Raw genomic sequence first — 24,573 nt, forward strand, 5'->3', positions numbered from 1 at the left:
ACAAAAACAGCCACACCACGGACACCAACGTCATGTTTCCAGACAAACGTAACACTTTCTTTGGCCGCTTGAGGATAATACAGTGCCACCATCGGAGCTTGCTAACAAAGACTGCTCCCCACCTCTCCTTCTCCATGGCTGACTTGAGTAAAACATTTAACTTGTTAACCCCCGCAAGGCTGCTGGCCCGGACGGCATCCCTAGCCGCATCCTCAGAGCATGTGCAGACCAGCTGGCTGGTGTGTTTGTTTATAGACATATTCAATCGCTACCTATCCCACTCAAGGCTCACTCCAGGGCCCTACCCATCAGGCAGGAGACGAGGACACTCGCTCTCTCCTCTTCCGAGGGAGCTGGCCGAACGGTGACCAGGTAGAGCTCTAGTTGTACCCTGGAGTGGGCCGTTTCCTGGCTGTGTTCGATCATCCTCCGGAGGGCCGAGCGGCGGGTGAGAGGTTGTTATCTCCAGCAGTGGACGAGGAGCGCGCAGGACTTTGCGCTGGAATTCCGGACCTTGGCCGCTGGAGCAGGGTGGAACGACAGGGCCCTGATAGACCATTACAGGTCTAGCCTAAGAGAGGACGTCCGCAGGGAGCTGGCTTGTGGGACACTACACTCAGCTTGGATGAGCTGAGATATCCGGCTAGACCACCTTCTGGCTGCTCGCGGACGTTCTGAAAGGGTCCTGTCAGTTCCACCTCCTGGTCCCCCCCGCTCCCATCCCGATGGAGCTAGGAGTGGCTGCGTCTAGGGAGACCGGAGGAGGAGCCTCCTCCTGTACCCATTGTGGCCTGAGAGGGCACACTTCCGGTCGGTCCTGGAGGAGTCCATCTGGGAGTAGAGAGGGCAGGCAGAACACTCCTCGGTCACCCCATGTGAGTCAGCACCACACTCTCCCAGAGCTTCCTGTTGGTCACATGTTTTTGTTCATTTGTTTCCTGAAGTTTTTCCCTTCTCTCCAGCATAAGGCGCTAGTCGATTCAGGCGCAGCGGGAAATTTTATAGATCGCAGGCTCGCCCAGAGGATTCCATTAGTTAAGGTAGACCCCCCCCCCCCCCTTCCCCGTGCACTCCTTAGATAGTCGACCGTTAGGGTCAGGGCTGGTCAGGGAGGCCACGATTCCCCTGGAGATGATTACGCAGGGGAATCATAAGGAGCGGATTAGTCAGTTCCTTATCGATTCACCTGCGTTTCCGGTGGTGTTGGGGATTGGCTGGCTATTCACAATCCTAAAATTTTGTGGCGACAGGGAGCTCTCCAGGGGTGGTCTGATGAGTGTTCAGGTAGGTGTTTAGGAGTTTCCATCGGTGCGACAACGGTGGAAAGTCCAGACCAGGTTTCCACCGTGCGCATTCTTGCTGAGTATGCCGATTTGGCTATCGACTTCTGTAAGAAGTAGGCGACCCAGTTACCACCCCATCGACAGGGGAATTGCGTGATAAACCTCCAGGTAAACGCTGCACTACCCAGGAGCCACGTGTATCCTTTGTCCCAGGGGGAGACGTTGGCTATGGAGACATATGTCACGGAAGCCCTGGGACAGGGGTACATTCGGCCCTCCATGTCACCCATCTCCTCGAATGTATTTTTCGTGAAGAAAAAGGAGTGTGGTTTGCATCCGTGTATTGATTATCGAGGTCTAAATTCCATCACTGTGGGTTTTAGTTACCCACTACCTCTCATCGCTACGGCAGTGGAATCATTTCACAGGGCGCGATTCTTCACGAAACTTGACCTCAGGAGCGCATATAATCTGGTGCATATTCGGGAGGGAGATGAGTGGAAAACCACGTTTAGTACCACATCTGGCCATTATGAGTACCTCGTTATGCCGTACGGGTTAAAGAATGCTCCAGCCATCTTTCAATCCTTTGTTGATGAGATTCTCAGAGACCTGCACGGACAGGGTGTAGTGGTGTATATTGACGACATCTTGATCTACTCCGCTACACGCGCCGCGCATGTGTCTCTGGTGCGCAAGGTTCTTGGGCGACTGCTGGAGCATGATCTGTACGTGAAGGCGGAGAAATGTGAGTTTTCCAAACGAGCCGTTTCCTTCCTGGGTTATCGCATTTCCACCTCGGGGGTGGTAATGGAGGGACCCGCACCAAGGCCGTTTCGTAATTGGTCGACTCCGAGCACGGTAAAGGAGGTGCAGCGGTTCTTAGGGTTTGCCAATTACTATTGGAGGTTTATCCGGGGATTTGGACAAGTAGCGGCTCCTATTACCTCACTGCTGAAGGGGGGGGCCGGTGCATTTGCAGTTGGTCAGCAGAGGCGGATGGAGCTTTCTGTCGTTTGAAGGCGCTGTTCACCGACACGCCAGTGTTGGCGCATCCGGACCCTTCTTTGGCATTCATAGTAGAGGTGGACGCATCCGAGGCTGGGGTTGGAGCGGGGCTCTCACAACGCTCGGGTATGCCACCGAAGCTCCGCCCCTGTGCTTTCAAAGTAGCTCGGGCCAGCGGAGCGGAATTATTATGTGGGGGATAAGGAGCTGTTGGCCATGGTTAAGGCCCTGAAGGTGTGGAGACACTGGCTTGAGGGGGCTAAGCACCCTTTCCTCATCTGGACTAACCACCGTAACCTGTATATCCGTATATCCGTTCAGCTTGGAGACTGAATCCTCGTCAGGCAAGGTGGGCCATGTATTTCAACCGATTTCGTTTTACGATCTCGTATCGACCAGGTTTCCTCAATACTAAGGTCGACGCGCTGTCCCGCCTATACGACACTGATGACCGGTCCATCGATCCTATTCCCATCATTCCAGCTGCCAAGCTGGTAGCACCGGTAGTATGGGAGGTGGATGCGGACATCGAGCGGGCACTAGGGGAGGATCTTACGTCTCTTCCCCTGTCTCAGGGGAACATGACGATCCTGGTCGTTGTGGATCGGTTCTCGAAGTCCTGCCGTCTTATCCCGTTTCCTGGTCTCCCTACGGCCCTGCAGACTGAAGAAGCATTGTTCACCCATGTCTTCCGGCACTACGGGGTGCCCGAGGATATCGTTTCTGATTGGGGTCCCCAGTTTATGTCCCGAGTATGGAAGGCATTTATGGAGTGTCTGGGGGTCTCGGCCAGCCTGACCTGGGGTTATCACCCGGAGAGTAATGGGCAGGTGTAGAGAGTAAACCAGGAAGTGGGTAAGTTTCTGCGGTCGTATTGCCAGGACCGGCCAGGAGGTGGGCGGGATACATCCCCTGGGCTGAAATGGCCCAGAACTCACTAAGCCACTCCTCTACCGACATGTCACCGTTTGAGTGTGTGTTGGGGTACCAGTCGGTTCTGGCACCGTGGAATCAGAGCCAGACCGAGGTTCCTGCGGTGGAGGAGTGGGTGCAGGGCTCTAAGGAGACCTGGAGAGCCGTCCAGGATTCATTGCGTCAGGCGAGTGGACGGCAGAAGAGGAGCGCTGACCGTCACTGCAGTGAGGCCCCCGTGTTTGCACCGGGGGACTGGGTCTGACTCTCGACCGGAAACATGCCCCTCCGCCTACCCTGCCGGAAGCTGGGTCCGCAGTGTTTAGGGCCATTTAAAGTCCTAAGGAGAATAAACAAGATTTGTTATCGATTGTTACTCCCTTCGTATTATCGTATTAACCCCTCGTTTCATGTGTCTCTCCTCAGGCCGGTGGTAACTGGTCCCATGCAGGAAAGTGAGGTTCCGGAGGTCCCTCCGCCCCCTCTGGACATCGAGGGGTCCCCGGCGTACATGATACGGGCCATTCTGGACTTGAGACGCCGGGTGAGGGGCCTGCAGTACCTCGTGGACTGGGAGGGGTACGGGCCGGAGGAGAGGTGCTGGGTCCCGGTGGGGATATATTGGATCCCACTATGCTAAGGGAGTTCCATCGCCTACATCCGGATCACCTTGCGCCTCGCCCCCCGGGTCGTCCCCGAGGCCGGTGTCGGCGCGCTGCGGGAGCTCCCCGTCCTGTTCGGGTGGCGCTCGGCGGTCGTCGTCGCCGGTCTACTAGCTGCCACTGATCCCTTTTTCCTTTTCGTTTGTTTTTGTCTAATTGTTTTCACCTGTTCATTGTTGGGGTTTTGGGATGGGTGTTATTTAAGTTAATTTAGCCCACTGGTGTTTGTGAGGGCTTGTTGTTATTGTTACGTTTGTGGTTATCGTTGTTTTTGGCATTTTGGCTGTCCGGGTTTTGTAGGTTTTGGGTTTGTTTGCACCTGTGTTTATGGCTTCACCCCTGTTTGGACCTGTTACTTTGTAGAGGATATTAAAGCGTTTTTTCCCGTTTACTTTTGCTCTTTGCGTCTGACTCCACACCCATCACTCACCCACCATTACAGCAGGTCCTACAGACCGTAGTTTTGTTGACTGTTCAGTTGCGTGGTCAGGTGCCACAAAGAGAGATTTTGCAATTGGCTCAGAACAGGGTAGCACGAAAGGCCCTTGGATGTACTTGATGTACATAGACAGCTAACATTAATAATATGCATGTCAATCTCTCCTGGCTCAATGTGGAGGAGAGATTGACTTCATCACTACTTGTATTTGTGAAAGGTCATGTTGAATGCACCGAGCTGTCTGTTTGAACTACTGGCACACAGCTCGGACAACCATGCATACCCCACAAGACATGCCACCAGAGGTCTCTTCACAGACCCCAAGTCCAGAACAGACTATGGGAGGCGCACTGTACTACAAAGAGCCATGACTACATGGAACTCTATTCGACATCAAGTAATTCATGCAAGCAGATTAAAAAACAGATACAAAAATGCAACTTATGGAACAGCGGGGACAGTGAAGCAACACAAACATAGGCACAGACACACGATAACATATGCACTATACACACGTACACATGGATTTTGTGCTGTAGATACATGGTAGTAGAGTAGGGTCCTGAGGGCACACACTTAATGTGTTGTGAAATCTGTTGTTAATGTATTTTAATGATATTAGAATTGTATAACTGCCTTAATTTTGCTGGACCACAGGAAGAGTAGCTGCTGCCTTGGCATAATACATTTATTTATCCATAATAAATACAATTACAAATTGTTGATAAACACAGGAAACTGTTGAGCGTGAAAAACCCAGCAGCGTTGCATTTCTTAAAACAACCCGATGTGCCTGGCACCATCTATCATACTCCATTTAAAGGCACTTAAATATGTTGTCTTGCCCATTCACCCTCACAATGGAACACATACACAATCCATGTCTCAAGGCTTAAAAATCCTTATTTAACCTGTCTCCTCACCTTCATTTACATTGATTGAAGTATATTTAACAAGTGACATCAATAAGGTATCATAGCTTTCAGCTCGATTCACCTGGTCAGCCCATGTCATGGAAAGAGCAGTACACCGAGTGTATATTGTTAGCACCAGCCCTCAGATCAGTTAATGAATAACCCAAGGAGCTATTATCTGCACCTCTTGTAATGTAATCCAAGGTCACAGCGCAATGGTTACACAGAGGATTGCATTAAATCTGGAGAGAGACTTCTTGTGTTTACCGATTATACAGATTCCTTATTGGCTAGATATGGGTCATGGGACCCCACTTTCTAGTTCCCTACATACAGTACATGCACTTTGAAAAACAATTGTTACATTTTCGATGTGGTGATTTTATATACGGTGTGATTTATGATTTGACTTGCCATTTTATTAATGGTAATACATGTCATTATATTGAACCCAACTTTTCCATTTGTCTTTAGCTTTCAACTGCATCATATCTTCCCTTTAATACAATACCATAGTCAAATAAAAAAGGCTGAGATCAGGGTCATTTCATTTTCTGTTCTGTTCAAGGATTTAGAATATCTGTCAGTATTATTATTATTAAGCCTTGGAGATAGTAAATCAGGGTGTGTGTATAAAGAAACAACAATTATGCATGGAACTACAAAACAAACTATGAGTTCAGAGAATTTTTAAAACGTGTGAAAGGGAGCACTTGTTGCATACCTGCCCCTGGTAGGGTGGGGTAGATAGGTGGAGTTTGTCCCACACTTGAAATAAAAGCTTACCTACAGGTAGCCAAGAACTCATTGAATAAGCTTTTTTCCTTCTCTCTCCTTTTTGTTCTCACAAACTGTCCTAAATATCATTGTGCCAAAGAGGACAAAGAGGAGAGGACATTGTGGAACTCTCAATAAGTTTTTTTTTACAGCAGGTTCACATTGCAGATTATAACTACTGAGAGCAAATGAAGACACACCTGAGAAGGCATCAACACTGAATGTAAGTATTATACAACTTCCTTGCATTTTAAAAGTAACTTAGAGAAGTTAGGAACTTTGTAAGACGTTCTACAGAAAGTGTTACTGCATGCTACTGAGTGAATTTACAACTTTCCATAATTTCTTATTAACCATAGAAATAATAATCCTGAGCTTTCTGTCATGAGGAGCTCTATTTTTGTAGTTGCCGTGTCAACTGGCAAAATTAAGAATCTAGATTTACATTGATGTCATATATTGCATATATTCTAAAAGAAACCTTGTTTAAATGTAAAAATAGTGTGTTTCAGTGGGGAATACATATAACATAATATTTAGACATTACTTAGAGGAAATGTTTTTGGGCCAGTGATATACTGTACATATTTGAACATCAGAGGGAGGACATACAGTATCTAACAGATTAAATATATGTGTTGTGAAATTAGGTGTGTGGAAATATCTTATCAATTGCCTAATTTCTGGATGAAACCAACCAGCCACAGTAGCTCTAGTGAGAATGTTTTTGTAACTGACATTTGTCCAAAGGGCTCATTTAATGCTTGAACTATTCCTGAACTGTGTTACCTACTGTGTCCTAGTTTGTTGCCATTGACTAACATTGCTTCTTCTTTTTCAGTCCCACTGCTTGCAATGCAAATAGGGTGACAACAAAGTGGAAACTACAGAGAACACACTTAAGACCAAGATGACCACCAAGAAGGCAGATGTCCAACGGAGGATCATCTCCAAGAATGGGCACAACCAAGTGCACATTGACAACGTGGAGGGCATGGTGAAGATCTACCTCCACGACATCTGGACCACGGTGGTGGACATGAAGTGGCGCTATAAGCTCACCCTCTTCTCCTCCACTTTCATAATAACCTGGTTCCTCTTTGGCGTCATCTTCTACTTTATTGGCATGGGCAACGGTGACTTCGAGGGTGAGTTGCTGTCCAACCACACGCCCTGTGTCATGAACGTCGCGACCCTAACCGGTGCCTTCCTCTTTTCCCTGGAGTCTCAGACCACCATTGGCTATGGCTTCCGCTACATCACCGACGAGTGTCCGCTGGCCATCTTCGTCCTGCTGGTCCAGCTGGTCACCACGGGCCTGGCTGAGATCTTTGTAACCGGGGCCTTGCTTGCCAAGCTGGCGCGGCCCAAAAAGCGGGCCGAGACCATCAAGTTCAGCCAGTTGGCAGTGATCTGCCGCCACAATGGTAAACTATGTCTGATGGTGCGTGTGGCCAACTTGAGGAAGAGCCTGCTGATCCAGATCCAGCTGATGGGCAAGCTGCTCTCACCCAATGTGACTGAGGAGGGCGAAAAGACTCTGATCCGCCAGACGGCTGTGGACTTCTACATAGACTCGTGCGGGGAGTGCCCCTTCCTAATCCTGCCCCTCACATTCTACCACGTGCTGGATGAGAGTAGCCCCCTGGCGGGGCTGACTGCCGAGAGGTTGCGGACGCGTGACTTTGAGCTGCTGGTCACCCTTAATGCCACCATGGAGTCCACGGCAGCCACTTGTCAGAGCCGCACCTCGTACGTTCCCCAGGAGATCCTGTGGGACTACAAGTTCAAGCCTGTGCTCTTCAGCACCCCTGGTGGCCAGTATGTGGCCGACTTTAACTTCTTTGACAAGGTGCAGGTGAGCAGCGACCCGACACTCCCCAGCAACAACAAAGATAAGCTGAAACTAGAGTACAAGAAGGAATAAGAGGTCCCTCAAACATGTTGGACACTGGTAATAAACATGACCCACAGTTACTGTCTGGAAACAATTTGTAAACACGCATTACGGAAATATATCTGTTTTTATTTCATATAACTGCTAAACCCAATACTCATAGTTGAATGATGACATTTTAGGCAAATTCAAATGTTCAACATGATCAGTATTTATCTGGACAGAGTAAATTCAGGTGCAGTATATAACTAGCACATCGTTTGGATCCACAAGCCATATAATAGGAGAATATAGACATACAGGCAAAACAAGGACTGAGTCTCAGGTGCCAGTGTTTGAGTGGAACTGTAGCAGCAATTATTGCTGTACTAGAAATATTTCACCTGTACATAGGATTCCAGGAAAGAAGATTCAAGATGTTGTTTCTTTGTATCACTCAAGTTGGATATTTTAATATATTATACAAATTTCACACTAAGAGCAGATGGGGATAGAACAAAACTTTTTTGTGTAGCGCTTAAGAGCTGTGTTTTTTCTGTCTATGAATAAACCATTGACTTTGAAGAAGAGATGTTTCATATGCCATTATGAGATTGAAGGGATGTTTTTATCCCCCTTCCCATTACCCCCATCACACACTGCTCTACTCCCCATCACTTAGGGTCGCGCCAATTAAGGGCTCTCCTCAATCTGTATCGCAAAACTTCCAAGTTACAGCGTGATTGAATTTTAAAGGCAATGGAGACTGCATTCACGGCAAACGCTGCATTTGTCGGCTCAATCGGAAATTACCTTTACATTTCTATTGTGCAATCTGCAATGCTTCAGCGATACAGATTGAATCGAACTCGAGGTCTGTCGTTTGGTTGTTGGCACACACTGAACGTTTTGGGTCAAAACAATGGGAGCAACTTCTCTTTACTGTATGCAGACAGAGCACAATAACACACAATATTTGACCTTCCAAGACAAGAGAGGACAGCACTTTGGTTGAAAATACTTTATTAGAAATTACACTGTAGAAAATCTATCAAAGTATATGATTTTTATCGTCCCTTTAGTCAACAATCTCAGTATCTCAGTCCTGTTTCTCAGTTTACAAGGCTGCCAGTTTATAGGTGTCCTACCCAAGCCTGCATCCCATAAAATAATACTGAACAGGTCTGAAATGCCTTGCCTGGCCAACACAATCCGTTTTAGATTAGTATATATAGTTTATGTTGTAAACTGTTTACAGAGATTAAAGTTCAAAGGCAACAATAGTTTAAAAAACAATTTTTTGTTTACTGCCCGCTTTGGTCCATTTCAATTACTTTTTTTGTCACTATATCTAATTTTAAAACGTTGCATGTGTCTTTGGCTGGCTGAGATCAACTCGTAGTGTATAAATGCATAAGTTATATATTTATCATATAAAAAGAAATATAACACTGACTTGTATACTTCAATCTAACAAACGCACAGCGTTCGTGACTCAGAAAAACAATAATACAAAATTGGCACTTCATAAAATCTCTTCAGCTGAACTGGGAGTTTCTGTGGTAAGGCACTGGTCAAGAAAAACCCTCCTTCCTTCTAAAAAGATTTGAGGTCTCACATTACATTTTACGAATCTTATTTCCAGTTTTTCTCAATTTCCAAAACACTGATGAATTGTTTTCAAGAATAACAATCAAGTTTTAAAAAGTTCCTTTACGTTCAATAATGCCATATGGACTACCACATAGTATAATAATACTGATAAGACATAAGGCTAATAATATCCAAAGGAATAATACTTACTTTTTCACATATTTCATTGTCTTTTGATGATCCGCCATCCTCTCTTGATGTTTCCCCACCCTTGGTCACAAACAGTCTGTGAGTCCATCCATGGTCATATGACATGACCATCTAGCACAAGTCTACCCAAGGTGTTTCCTGCTGGTGCTAATTTCACAGTTTACCACAGCCAAGTTTAGTACTCCTCCCTACTTCCTCTGTGTACTCTAAAGTACACACTCATTTGCAACACCACACCCCTCTCCTCACTTACATCTCACTTACCTTGCCTAATCTGTACAGTCTTTGATATGTTAACTTTTTTAAATAAGGTAGTTTAATAGTTTAAAAAAATAATATATAATAAGCAACTGTTCATGCAGATATGTTATTTTTGGGGTATATTTATCGCCCTTCATAAAAAGGACATGTTCATGTTAAATAGTCCACTGATAACTCCCTTTTACGTCTACTCAAAGACTTGTCTTTCAATGTTCTCAGTAACTACATGTCGCACAATGCCCTTGGTCATAGCAACATCCTCTATTGCCCTTTTTACAGTGTGCCCTCCTATATCGTCTTATAGCGAGCGACATGTCTGTAGTCCTCCTCTCAATCCTTTAAAAAACCTTGAGTTCCCTTACCTGCTCATGCTCTAGAATTACACAAGTAATTATAGGGCATGAAACCCTACCTCTACCTCATACACCCTACCTCTACATTATTCCTTCATTATTGATCCTGCCCGCTTTTCATTTGGTTCCTAAACTGCCCTTTGTGTTTGCCGGTTTATTCCCGTTTCTTCCCCCAGTTTTAGAGTTGTGAGACAACCTCCCCCTGGCAGGTCTAATAGTAAGTCCCCATGTGAGAGGGCATGTGAGTGGCTGGGTGCCGGGTGTTGGGGTAGATACCCCCGGTGGGGGAATTCCAATAGGGGTTGGGGGCAGCAAAGAAGCTGGAGGAGGTGACAGGTAGCGCTTGGGGGTGAGGTGTGACAAAGTTGACCTTCTGCTGGTGTGCATGATAGGTGCTCATGTAGGATAAGTCGGAGGGGTATTTGTACATGGAGGACTCTGGCGGGTGAGGCTGTAGGGCCTGGGCGATACCGTGGAAGTCAAACTTGTAGGCGTAGCGCTTGCCGTGCACCTTGGTCATGATGTTCTTGTCGTAGTAGTAGCGCAGGGCGCGGCTCAGCTTGTCGTAGTTCATGTTGGGCTTGCTCTTCCTCTCGCCCCAGCGCCTCGCCACCTCGTCAGGGTCGGTCATCTTGAACTCACCATTAGTGCCCTCCCAAGTGATGCAGCCAGAGTTGGCGCTGTCTGACAGGAGCTCCAGCAGGAACTGCCACAGCTGGATCTGTCCCGAGCCTGCAGGCAGAAAGGGTGTCAGCACAGTCACAATTACTAATACTGGCTGCGATTCAAACCTCACTACGCCGACATCACACTGCACTTCACTTTCAAAGGCAATTTCCTTGAAGATCACGATCGCATTCAGGGTAATGCTACGGATGTCAGCTCAAACGTAAATTACCTTTAAAGCTCAAGAGTAGTGCGATGTCGGCGGATTGCGGTTTGTTTGAGTCCCGGCCACAGTCTGGACAGAGACAGGAAGTCAACATGTAACAATTACTTATACAGTCTGGACAGAGTCAGGGAGTCAATATCGTAACAATTATAATACAGTCTGGAGATAGAAGAGGTGGTCATCACCATAACAACTACAAAAAGGTGTGCTACAGTCAACACCACAATAACTAATAGCAACAAACAACTATTTATATAAATGGTGCATTTGTTGTAATATGAATATCTAAAATCTTTAATCTTGTCTAATGAAGTGATAATCACTTCCACCCACCCTAAAACTCACCGGGGTTTGCCAGCCTGCTGCTTGTAGGCCCCAGGATCTGGTAAGGATCTAAGAAGTGAAAAACATTCACATTAGTAGGATAAATGTATTTTTTCGGCTCAGTCAACATCTATTTCAGAGTACTGTTCAAGCTTATATTTTACCTAGCTGAGGCCTCTGCTCCTCTGTTTTGGTGACAATGGTTGGGGAGGGCTGGGAACCTTGAGGGATAAAGTTCCCAAACTATTAACAGGGGGTTTCCCTGAGTGCAAAGTTCCAAGTGTATACAGTAGATAAATAGCTTCTTATCTTGAGGTATCCAAATTCCTGTTTTCTGCCTGACCTGTTTTGTTTATGTTTCGTCTACAGGCTTGTAAAGAGCTTTTAAATCTTTTAAATTCACTGTAATGTACTTATACACATTTCCCAATAGATGAAAACCAAAGGGAGTGCCATGTTTTGACAAAGGACCAATGTGCAGTACATTGTGACTCCTTACCTTTGGTGGAAGACACAGCTTGAGGAGCCCAGCCAGATCTTCTGGCTGCTTCATAAGCCAGGTCTGTAAAATATCATAAATGACAAATGTACCTGCTGCCTGCGGCTATGAACCTTAACCCTAGAGGGCGCTATGATAAAAACAAAAACATGCTGATGGATGAGTGCATTTCTGTGGTTCACCTCATCGGTCTGAGGCAAGAGTTGTGGATTGCCAGAAACTTCCCATAATACAAGAGGCCCAAACACAGAGACACAACTACTGCATTCTGGAGTATTATTTTAAGGGCAAGGGATGCTTGAGTTGAAATATAAATAAAACCTCTAAAACATTTTTCGACAAACTTCTAAATATATCTTTGTTTATGTGTATTTGTACATGGGCATTGGGCAATTTGCAAAATGTAGTACTTTGTCTCCAAGGTATGTGGTTCCTTGTTTCTCCTCCCTGTACCTTGCTACTCTACAAGTGTAATTGGATGTGCTTACAGTGTGCTCTTATGCCTCATCTACATAAATTTATAGGAGTGATGAATCACCCACCTGGCCTAGTGGAGACTCTGGGGGAGTTGTCAGTGGGATAAACAGGAGTGTTGGGGAAAATAAAACTCGCACCTCCTGCAGAGAGTGAAAGAGAGGATCATTAATAAATTATGTAAATGACTATGTACCCGTAATGACAACTTCTCATGACACAATTCCTGAATGTTCCAATTTAATTGCTTTGACGAATATCCATATGGGGAGTGATTTTGTGCAGCACAAGGACAATTACAGCAGAATGCATCAATGTTAGACTTTAGCACATGCTGTCATCTACGCTCTACAGTCACAATGCATTACTGCACCAGCATACAGTAACTTCTGCACCACATAACAAAAATACATTAGAAATAATAACAACAAAAGATACAATTTGATTACTTGATGCATAATCTGATACTCATATGAATACCAACAAATCAGTGTGAATGTATATAAAGAGTACACTGTATATACATAGGTGGGCACTGTGTGAGTGTGCGGATACTGTGGTGGCGGGAGCAAAGCCAGAGGTAGAGAAGGGGGGCAGGGGACTCCTTACCTGAGTTGCGAGCATGCATTAACCGCGGGGAGTTTTGTAAGGCTTTGTCAACATCATCGGAAGTCAAGTGAGGAAGTGGAGCTGAGAAATAAAACATTCTTTTGAAAAAGAGATGAACCAAAAAAATAGAACAGCTCAAACAACCTATGATGTGCAAGGAGTGATGCTTTGGGAGGGAGGGGGGAGGGGGCAGCCATAACACAAACACAGACCATTAGAGGCAACATTCAACAGGCAAGGAGCGATACAGGGAGATAGAGTGGTGAGGAAATGGAGAGGGGAGAGAGAGAGAGAGAGAGAGAGAGAGAGAGAGAGAGAGAGAGAGAGAGAGAGAGAGAGAGAGAGAGAGAGAGAGAGAGAGAGAGAACTTGTAAGTAAGACAATGGTAGGGAGGGCCAACCCAAATAAACAGTTAATCACTCGTGCCCACATTCGTCCGTGAGAATCCATCGCTTTCCCTCCTCCAGAGTAAATTCGGTGAGCGTGTGTACACATGAGGGGGAAAGAGAAGCAGCAGCCATTGCCAAAAACAAAAGGAGGAGAGGGGGATGAAAGGAAAGCTTGTGAGGGCTTTCTTCACCCCCCCCCCATCACTAGTGTATTTTCCAGTCAAGCAGACCTCAAAGCCAAATCCAGCAACTATTTTTAATATAGGGCCAGCAAAAAACAAGTCTTTGGAGTGACACTAAGTATGCCTATTGGCAATTCTCTCTGATCAATTTCAAACTGCCCACAGTATTTCAATGAGGGTGTGGGAACTGGTGATTACACTAAAAGTAATGTATAAGAAAAGGCCTTTCAAAAGATTTTCGTGAGACTCATGCATATCAAGAGCGATTCAAGCACAGGATTGTGGAATAATGCAATGGGGGCGATATTTTGGGTATGTCATATGGTTCTGGCAATATCTACATAGAAACACCATCAGGAGAAAGGATGAGAGTGGCCAGTTTAGGCCCTTGCCTCCTATAAGACCCTATGATATGTGAACTGTACATGATACACACCATCTTGGTGTCATTATACTCCTTATAGCGTGCTCTAACATATGGAGAATTTCAAGATTCTAAAAGAAAAATGTTAACATTAATTTATTCAACATTCAACATATTAATATGAAGTGCCCTTTTTGATTTAGTTAATTTTAAGACAATGTTTGCAACAATAAACTCTAAAATTACATCAAATTTCCATAGTGGGCTCTCTCCTAGTTTTGAAGTTATGATTAATTTAATGAGCACCACCAACACAGTGAATGGGTTTGCTGTTGGTGATTTGCTGAATGTGCAATCCTAAAGGTGGGCTGTGATTGGTAAATGACCTATAACGTCAATGTATAAAATTGGTCTTCATATGAATATATTTTATGTTGAATATATGAATGTGTAAATTTCAGAATCGAGACATACTCCATATTTGAGAGCACACTATAAGGAGTACAATGGCAAAAATATGTTATCTGTATCATACAGTTCATGGATCGTTGGGTCTTACAGGAGCCATGTATACAGTGGTCTAAAAAGGGCCTAAATCGGACACTTTCATTATACAAATGTAAAAAGCATGTCAAACATCCTTCCTCCCAATGAAGTTTCTATGTCAGAATTCACAGAACAATCTGAGATACCCAAAATATTTTCTGGATGTCCTGACATGGAATCCCCCAATGTTATACTGTACCTATATTTAGTCTGAATGGGGACAGTTTTTGGCACATAATGATGACACACAAAAATGAACAACACCCATGTTCAGAAGGTGGTGGTACACATCACTCAACTCTGAACTCCTCAAGCTATCTGGCTTTCTCATTTCTCTGTCTGGCTGGCTCTATCTGTTTGGTTTTCCTCTTTCTCCCATCACTCACCTCCTCTGCACATCTGTGGGTGAACCCTACCGAAACCGACACTGATATCAAACAAACAAACCCACAAGCAGTCACTATGAGAAGAGTAATGGTTCACTGGAAGGTTCTCTGCACAATCAAATGGAACTTGGACTCAAGAGAGACCAGAGAGAGAGAGTGTCAAAGATAAACATAATCTCAAGAGTCTGACAAACCTTCTCCAATGACTATAAACAGATATGCTTCTTACGATGGGTGCCAATGATGGCTTTATTGATGTAGTGTACCTATTCTTCTTTAAAACATATTATTAATTATTTTATTATTGTTACACTACTGCCACCATTACTCCTACTGCTACTACATAGCTACCACTGTAACATCTAATGTTAACAACTTAAAACCAGAATGTGTGTGTATGCATGTGAAGAAGCATGTGGACGACATGCACCAATGCATGTGTTGGAGAGAGGAGGTGAGGTGTCAGTGGACAGGAAAGCAGGTCTTGGAGCAGTGAGTCACTCAGCCAAAGCAGCAGAAGCAGTGACAACAGGGACTCCTTCACCAGGTTTCATTCTAATCTGCAGTCAAGCAAAGTAGCTGAGGCCCTCCGGGGAATGTCAGTGAGAGCTCAGTTGGATGCCGGCTATAAAGCACCTTAAGCCTGCTTAACTTATTACCCACCAGGACAAGTTCTCTAACCTTACCCCTGGTATAGAGGTAGAAAAAGATGGACCACCAGACCACAGCAGCCCTTCAATAGTATCCCTTTGTAGCCTCTTTCTTTACTGCCTGCCATTGCATTGTGTTGGCCAGCTAGGGAAGGGGGGCAGAAGGCGGGAGCATGTAGAGGGAGGAGAGGAGAGAGGGATGATGATGAGGAGGAGAAGGAAGATACTAGACTCACTCTCTCTGAGGTAGTGCAGATGGGAGAGCAGGATGTCTGCGTTGTAGCTGAGCGTGAGCCTCTGGAAGTCCTCCTTGCACATCTTGCACAGGTCTTTGCCATCCACGTTGTGGAAGAGAGCCATATCCACATCCAGCAGGCCATACTCCTTTACTGCCCACTCCAGCCACTGGCGCACATGCTCCGTGGACCACAGTGTGGGATCTGCCAGGCCATGGACACAACACAGGGAAAACTCTTACCTTCATTCTTACATTCTTACTTATTTTCTTACAGTTCATACTTACTCCCATTCTTTATATGATAACAGGTTTGAGTGTACATTTGTAATGAAATTGGTTTTACTAACCAACATTTTCTAAATTAATTTAACATTTTGAAATTAAAATTGTCCAATTAGATGACTGCTGAGAATGTGTTTAGAACCGTGACACTCTCTTTCCCAGAGATCATGCACCTGGTACCAAACATCCCACTCACTCACAGGAACCCACCAGTTTGTCACACCTTCTTTTGGCACACACATAACAGGATCCAAAAACAGCTGACACGTACAGAAACAAACCACACTGTCGTCTGACCCTCCTTTCCAGCCATACTTAGCAGCTCCGGCCCAGTGTCCCAAATGGAACCCTATTCCCTACATAGTGCACTATTTTTGACCAGAGCCCTATGGAGAAAACGGGATAACTTACACTGGCTCAGAGAGCAAGGAGCAAGAGGCAACGGTAACTCCGTGAGCATACATCTCTACAGCACCACGAGGCAAGGGTCGTGGGTCGATCAGTGGGTCTGGCACTCGCAGTGTTTCCCCTTTATTCATTTAGCAACAGCAGGCCACTAATCCTTTTTGTGATGGTAAAACGTTTTCAGTGTAAACCTAAACGACTAACACCAGATATAAAGTATGTAGAGAAAATAATGAACCTATATATTTTTTAACAAAAAAAATCACCAGCATATTAACTAGACAGTCAGGGATAATCTAACATTCAAAAAATGTGATGGCATGGAGCCTCCATTGATTTTGTTATAATGGTTGGATCACTCAGATAGCATAAGAACATGGCATAAGCCATGGCAAAATGTGTAGAATTTTTTGAACATTTGCTATAAAACAGCATTTTTTCTCTCAGCCCCATGACAAAATATGGTAGAAATGCAGGACTTGTAACTAAAAGTTAAATGTTCTCACTGCAGCCAAGAGGAGGGCCTCTAAAATGTTTGGTTGGAGACCATGTCCATTATAATGCCCCCACCACGCCCACCACCTATTCGCCATTTTGTTCCAGAAAAAAACCCTGGGGTGACATGTTACAACGTACAGTATATTTGTAGCAGCGGAGGCCCCTCAGAGGAGGAAGCGGAGGACCATCCTCTTCAGTGAATTTCATTACATTTTTATAGTAAAACATTTAAAAAGTTATACTTTTAAATAAAACTATACTAAATGTATTCACGTCACCAAATAATTTATTAAAACACACTGTTGCAATGAAGGTCTACAGTAGCCTCAACAGCACTCTGTAGGGTAGCACCATGGTGTAGCCAGAGGACAGCTACCTTCCGTCCTCCTCTGGGTACATTGACTTCAATACAAAACCTAGGAGGCTCTTGGTTCTCACCCCGTTCCATAGACTTACACAGTAATTATGAGAACTTCTGGAGGATGTCCTCCAACCTATCAGAGCTCTTGCAGCATGAACTGACATGTTGTCCACCCAGTGAAAGGATCAGAGATTGAATCTAGTACTGAATGCATAAGCTACAGCTAGCTAGCACTGCAGTGCATAAAATGTGGTGAGTAGTTGACTCAAAGAGAGAAAGAGGCAATAGTTAAATAGTTTTGAACAAATAACCCAGATAACACTGGGCCAATTGTGCGCTGCCCTTTGGGACTCCCGGTTACAGCTGGTTGTGATACAGCTTGGGATCGAACCCGGGTCTGTAGTGACGCCTCAGCACTGAGATGCAGTGCCTTAGACCGCTACACCACTCGGGAGGCCAGACTAAGGCGTTAGTTCTATTAGCTATGTTGACTATGACATTGCTTTAGCTAATATGGTGATAACGATGTAGGCTGTGTGTAGCAGGTATAATATGGTTAGGCTTGGAAAGGTTTTTTCATCTGGTCACATCTGATGTGTTGTGCGTTGAAGTCCATCAGTGAAGAATCTCAAATATCAAATACATTTGATTTGTTTAAAACCTTTTTGCTTACTACATGATTCCATATGTGTTATTTCATAGTTTTCAGGACTTCACTATTATTCTACAATGTAGAAAATAAACTCAGCAAAAAAAGAAACGTCCTCTCGCTGTCAACTGTGTTTATTTTCAGCAAACTTAACATGTGTAAATATTTGTATGAACAAAACAAGATTCAACAACTGAGACATAAACTGAACATGTTCCATAGACATGTGACTAACAGAAATGGAGCAATGTGTCCCTGAATAAAGGGGGGGGGGGGGGGGTCAAAATAAAAAATAACTGTCAGTATCTGGTGTGGCCACCAGCTGTGTTAAGTACTGCAGTGCATCTCCTCCTTATGGACTGCACCAGATTTGCCAGTTCTTGCTGTGAGATGTTACCCCACTCTTCCACCAAGGCACCTGCAAGTTCCCGGACATATCTGGGGGGAATGAACCTAGCCCTCACCCTCCAAACCAACAGGTCCAAGAGGTGCTCAATGGGATTGAGATCCGGGCTCTTCGCTGCCCATGGCAGAACACTGACATCCCTGTCTTGCAGGAAATCACGCACAGAACGAGAGGTATGGCTGGGGACATTGTCATGCTGGAGGGTCATGTCAGGATGAGCCTGCAGGAAGGTTACCACATGAGGGAGGAGGAGGTATTCCCTGTAATGCACAGCATTGAGATTGCCTGCAATGACAACAAGCTCAGTCCGATAATGCTGTGATACACCTCCCCAGACCATTTTTTTTTTCACCTTTATTTAACCAGGTAGGCTAGTTGAGAACAAGTTCTCATTTGCAACTGCGACCTGGCCAAGATAAAGCATAGCAGTGTGAACAGACAACACAGAGTTACACATGGAGTAAACAATTAACAAGTCAATAACACAGTAGAAAAAAGGGGAGTCTATATACAATGTGTGCAAAAGGCATGAGGAGGTAGGCGAATAATTACAATTTTGCAGATTAACACTGGAGTGATAAATGATCAGATGGTCATGTACAGGTAGAGATATTGGTGTGCAAAAGAGCAGAAAAGTAAATAAATATAAACAGTGTGGAGGACCCTCCACCTCCAAATCGATCCCGCTCCAGAGTACAGGCCTCAGTGTAACGCTTATTCATTTGAAGATAAACGCGAATCTGACCATCATCCCTGGTGAGATAAAACCGCGACTCGTCAGTGAAGAGCACTTTTTGCCAGTACTGTCTGGTCCAGCAACAGTGGGTTTTTGCCCATAGGCGACGTTGTTGCCGGTGATGTCTGGTGAGGACCTGCCTTACAACAGGCCTACAAGCCCTCAGTCCAGCCTCTCTCAGCCTATTGCAAACAGTCTGAGCATTGATGGAGGGATTGTGTGTTCCTGGTGTAACTCGGACAGTTGTTGTTGCCATCCTGTACCTGTCCCGCAGGTGTGATGTTCGGATGTACCGATCCTGTGCAGGTGTTGTTACACGTGGTCTGCCATTGCGAGGACGATCAGGTATCCGTCCTGTCTCCCTGTAGTGCTGTCTTAGCTATCTCACAGTACGAACATTGCAATTTATTGCCCTGGCCACATCTGCAGTCCTCATGCCTCCTTGCAGAATGCCTAAGGTAAGTTCACACAGATGAGCAGGGACCCTGGGCATCTTTCTTTTGGTGTTTTTCAGAGTCAGTAGAAAGGCCTCTTTAGTGTCCTGAGTTTTCATAACTGTGATCACAATTGCCTATTGTCTGTAAGCTGTTAGTGTCTTAACAACCGTTCCACAGGTGTATGTTTATTAATTGTTTATGGTTCATTGAACAAGCTTGGAAAACAGTGTTTAAACCCTTTACAATGAAGATCTGTGAAGTTATTTGGATTTTTACGAATTATCTTTGAAAGACAGGGTTTAGTAAAAATAAAGAAAAACCCTTGAAATAGTAGGTGTATCCAAACTTTTCATTGGTACTGTATATGCAGGCAAGAGTGTGCAAGGCGGTATTGAATGTGTCACTGTCTGTCACCTTACATTTTTCATTGTAAACTTTAATTCATAGGCTAGGTTGTAGCAACTTCATGATGGGTATAGGGACAATGTAAGTATCATGTAGCAGCCTAAGCCTATCGATGTTGCATTGAACTGGGTGAATGGGACATGGATGACACCCATCCAATAGACTGTAATAGAAATAAAGCCATGGTCATGAGAATAATAAAAAATAGTCCTTCCTGATCTTAAACAGGACTGACTGATTTGTAGCATTTGATGCATTGAGTCTTTTGGGGGTTTTCAATTAGGTAAATGCAGATGGGCAACCCCATGCTTTAGCCTATTATTTATTGCCGATGAGTCGCATCAGATTTGCCTGACAACTCAAACGGAATTCTTCCGCTGCTCTATCTTTTGCAACATACTTCAGTCTGAGACTGCCATCGTTGAAGTTGTTTGTGGTGAGGTCAAAATGTGGGGTATAGCACAAAACAAGTATGAAATCCAATGACAAACTTTCAAATAACCGCTTTACCCACAAGTGTTCTGACTCTGGCACAACACATCCGTTTCTGGGACCAATCAGAACGGTTAGAATGTGTTTGCGTCCTAGAAATCGCCGGGGAGGTACTCAGATACAGACTCATTGCGGAGAAGAAACAAATGTACGCGGGCGTTTGGCTGGAGCAGGGAGTGTGGGTAGCAAGGCAAGCATAAGTTGGGCTACAGGTTATAATGTTTTAAAAGGGAAAATTATATTTCAGATGGTGTCAACATCATTTAGTTTTGGAGTATAATGCCTTTATAAAAAGTAACCAGAGTGATCTTCTCACAACACAATATTTTCCTATATGGCAGAGATTGTGGGTCGAGGACGGGGGTTGAGGCTTCTTAAATGCCCTAAGGGATGCATTATGCATCATATAGGAACAGCTCTGTATGTATTTGAAGTTGAGATTATATCCCCAAGTCCCTATACCAAAATATCAGGAATGTGTTTCCTATATGTAGAGAAGAAAAGCCAGTTGAATGATGACCTCCCATTATATTCCATGAAGCAGTGTGTGCCTATTGTCCTCCTCTAACTAAACATCAAAAACAGGATGTTCTTAACATGCCGTGTCATTGTCCTTGTCAGCTTCAGTTGAAGAGGAAGTTGCGCTACCCCAGAAAAACTGTGATGCACAACCCCCAGATAGAGAATACAGTGCTGCATGCCCTCAATGGACAGGTTTTTCTGTGGGGAAATTACTCTAAGAAAGTTACTCTATGGTGTTTTTCCATTGGAAACATTTCAGTGACAAAGGCTAACATGGAGAATGATCTAGTGTGATCTTTGGTTTGCGCTTCATGTAATTCATAAAAGTGTAGTCCTCAAAACCCTGATGCACATAGGCCAGGAATAGAAAATGTATACATCTAGTGACTATGCATTGTCGATCTTTAAATCAAAGAAAAACCTTAGTATGTCAATTTCATTCTGGAAAATATCTACATTAATCTAATTTCAAAGATTTTGGCTTTATTTGGCTGCTTTACAGTCTTATGTGTGTTCCAGTCAGGATTCAGGTATTGTATTCTAGGTGTGTGAATGGGGAAATTATAATAATACCTTTCTCCAGTTTGGCAAGGACTCACAGCCCCCTCCTTCACCCTGATCCTTACTCCAACCCTTTGGACCAGAACCATAGGAAATGGTCTAGACAATGAACAGCACACTCGGCAACAAAATGCTAGAGCTTCTTGTGCTGCAGATCACAGGAAGTCTCTCCTTGTGACAGATGAATGCACTGTACGTGGGAGACATGAGATCCCCTTATCAAAGGCAGTGAGTGACCACATACTGGACCTGACTGACTGGTATTGAAGGCTTCTTTAACCAGAGATGGCAACGTCCTGCTTCTCATTCCAAAGTGGGTCCTTTTAAGCTATGTTTACATGTGCATATTGATTATCATCTCAATTGAAGACAGGTGAGTCAACCCAATGTAATTGAGCAGATCCAACTAAGCGCTTCAGCTGTCTATAGAAAAGTGTTCTGGTGTTCAGATCACAGTGGTGTAATTTGGGGTGTTGACCTGTTCTGTTACCTGCGGGAACGATGACGCGGCGCTCGTTGGTGGTCATGTTGGGGGGAGCGATGAGCTTGTCCTCCAGGTAGCTGCTGTATGTGACGGGGGCAGCGCCCTCACCTCCACTGGACAATTTTCTGTTCTTCCCCACACTGCAGTCATCAGGAGAGTTCCTGTCGGGACAGAACACAGAGTGATGAGGTCAGTCAAAAAGAGGCGGAGTCACCCATATATGGGCAGAGTCAATCCCAGAGGGGTGAAATCAACCACCCTTGCAATGTTCATCAAGAATTAGAATTAGAATAACTTTATTTTTCCAGTGAAGGAACTTCTTGTTTGGAGTGGTTCAAAAAGACGAAAGTTACAACAAAAAACACAGACATATCAGGCATCGCAGTAGACCCACTAGGCACAAATCATAGTCTGACCAGACATTCTAGCCTGAGGACAAAGTTACACAAATAAAAAACATCTAGGACAGTGAAATACAATATTGTGAACATTCATGCGTATTAGCCAGGTCTTCCGTTGGTTAGCGATCTCAGGCTACCAAAACCAAAGGGTTTTGATTGCTGATATTGTAGCAGTCTCAGATAATCAGAAACGCCGTCCATTCATCACACTCACGGCAGCATTCTCTGAGACCTAGGCCCTAACTGATAACACTACATTGGAACATCTGTTTATCAACTGTTTGTTAACCATTAGTAAACTGTTTGTTGATTATTATTATCTGTTGTTCATGTATTTATAACATGCATTCATGTTTACGCAAAAATCTCCCCATAACAATGCTAGCATGTGCCTCAATGCCCAAACAGAGGAGACAGTGTAATTGTGATTTCAACTCTCCTCCCACCACAGACTGCGAAACAAAGCAGTCTCAGATTTTTCATCTATACCAGCTAAGGCTGCAACCTATGCCCCGCAGCTCTCCTGAAGCCACATAAAAAGAGAGGGATCTCCACTAAAATAAAGTAGAGGGGAGGGAGTAGTGCCAGAGGCCCTGGACCCCATAAATGACCCCATTCCAAATTACTCTTCTCCCCTTATTATAGCTGCTGATTCCCCCAGGGCGCAGTCAACAGATGGGACAGATTACCCATGGAATGTCACATAAATTCATATCAACCTCCCTTGGCCAAGATATTAACCATTTTGGGATCATTTATTGGAATCAAAGTCATGTGTCAACCAACTGTTGGCCTCTACCGACCCAGCCTTGATGGAGAGGCTGCCCTGCCACGGGTACAGGCCAGATGCATGTGATTTGGGAATAGCTGTTTCAAAGTTTTGAAAAAACACAAAAGTGATTTGTCAGATCTGTTGTTAGAGGGATTTTTTAATCCAGTCTTATTTCAATAGCGTGAACGCTAATGATTAATGTTAGTCCTAAAATTTACAGTAACTATTCTATGGCACTTTCATTGAGAGAGGTTTTATACTTATTCTCAGGATTTAACTGCCTGTAGTGCTGGTAGTCCCAAAGACTGTCCATTGACAACATGTTGGTGTCCATTTCTTTTGATCCAGTTTCCAGATTGGAATGTTAACATGAGACTTTCAACTGAAATGACCACATTGCTGCTGCAACATAGACCGCCTTAAATACCTTCTGTTTTTTTCACTTGGCAGAAATGCGGCCTCCCAGAGGGGGTCTCTCTTACATATGTCCATAAACGTTAGCAACTAGGCAGCAGACACTAGAGTCAATGGGGTTCAGAGGGTCAACATATTAAAAAAAAAGGTGAATGCTTCACTACAAATATTTCAGGTGGAAGAAAATGTCACTTTCAGCCAAATAGCATAACCTGAGTGATTGCCTTCCCAGAATATGCAACTCTCATCATTAGGGATTCCATCATTAAGCCATATGTCACGACTTCCGCCGAGGTTGGCTCTCCTGCCCGTTCGGGCGGTGCTCGGCGGTCGTCGTCACCTTCCTACTAGCCACTACCGATCCCTTTTCGTGTATCTGTTGGTTTTGTCTGATTTGTTTCACCTGTGTGTTGTTTAGTTTATTAGCATCTGTATATATAGTAGGTTGTCCCACCCTTGTTTTGTGCGGGATTGTTTATTTTGTCATCTATGTCTGTCGGTGTATCTTGTGTTCTTATTCACCGGTTCGTCTTTTATCCTGTGTTTGATTGTTCACCCTGTGTGTATTGGGTTGACCGTGTTTCTTGTTCACCGGAGAATAAACTTTCATATCGCTATCTGCTCTCTGCGCCTGATTCCACCCACCTTGATTAGACGTGACAGAATCCCGCACCACCCATGGAATCAGCAGGAGCAGCAACGTCTCCTCTCCCATCGATGGAGGAGAGGGTCCTCCATCATACCAGCGTGATTCACCGGATTGGTTCTGCTATGGACCAAATGATGGAGAGAATGGATCGATGGGAGAGGAGTGGCCTCCCCACCTCATCTCGAGCAACCCCTTCTCCAGCACCTCCTGTTTCTGCAACCACATCTGGCTCCGGGGCTCTTCGGCTGACACTCCCAC

At 44.7% G+C, this 24,573-nt stretch overlaps 2 protein-coding genes across 5 annotated transcripts in view; one reads left to right on the plus strand and one right to left on the minus strand.

Moving 5' to 3' along the window:
• Positions 1-5,997: 5,997 nt before the first annotated feature.
• On the plus strand, positions 5,998-8,456 carry LOC124000675 (ATP-sensitive inward rectifier potassium channel 15-like). The gene is made up of 2 exons (XM_046307228.1): positions 5,998-6,218; positions 6,837-8,456. Exon 2 carries the CDS (start codon positions 6,906-6,908, stop codon positions 7,920-7,922), a length of 1,017 nt encoding a protein of 338 aa, XP_046163184.1. The 5' UTR covers positions 5,998-6,218; positions 6,837-6,905; the 3' UTR covers positions 7,923-8,456.
• A 421-nt stretch (positions 8,457-8,877) lies between these two features.
• LOC124000297 (transcriptional regulator Erg-like) overlaps positions 8,878-24,573 on the minus strand; it is a 109,862-nt gene continuing 94,166 nt past the window's right edge. For 2 of the 4 annotated variants that reach the window (XM_046306567.1, XM_046306568.1), the window contains 9 exons: positions 22,086-22,240; positions 15,840-16,043; positions 13,087-13,167; positions 12,546-12,620; positions 12,004-12,066; positions 11,669-11,725; positions 11,526-11,573; positions 11,187-11,249; positions 8,878-11,020 (listed from right to left, as the gene is read on the minus strand). In XM_046306567.1, the coding sequence (XP_046162523.1) occupies positions 10,500-11,020; positions 11,187-11,249; positions 11,526-11,573; positions 11,669-11,725; positions 12,004-12,066; positions 12,546-12,620; positions 13,087-13,167; positions 15,840-16,043; positions 22,086-22,240 (1,267 nt within the window). In that variant the 3' untranslated portion in view covers positions 8,878-10,499. The remainder of the gene's footprint in view (positions 11,021-11,186; positions 11,250-11,525; positions 11,574-11,668; positions 11,726-12,003; positions 12,067-12,545; positions 12,621-13,086; positions 13,168-15,839; positions 16,044-22,085; positions 22,241-24,573) is intronic. The other 2 variants (XM_046306570.1, XM_046306569.1) reach the window with 2 other exon arrangements.

This window comes from Oncorhynchus gorbuscha, linkage group LG16 (genome assembly GCF_021184085.1).
Source record: "Oncorhynchus gorbuscha isolate QuinsamMale2020 ecotype Even-year linkage group LG16, OgorEven_v1.0, whole genome shotgun sequence".
NCBI classification, from domain to species: domain Eukaryota; kingdom Metazoa; phylum Chordata; class Actinopteri; order Salmoniformes; family Salmonidae; genus Oncorhynchus; species Oncorhynchus gorbuscha.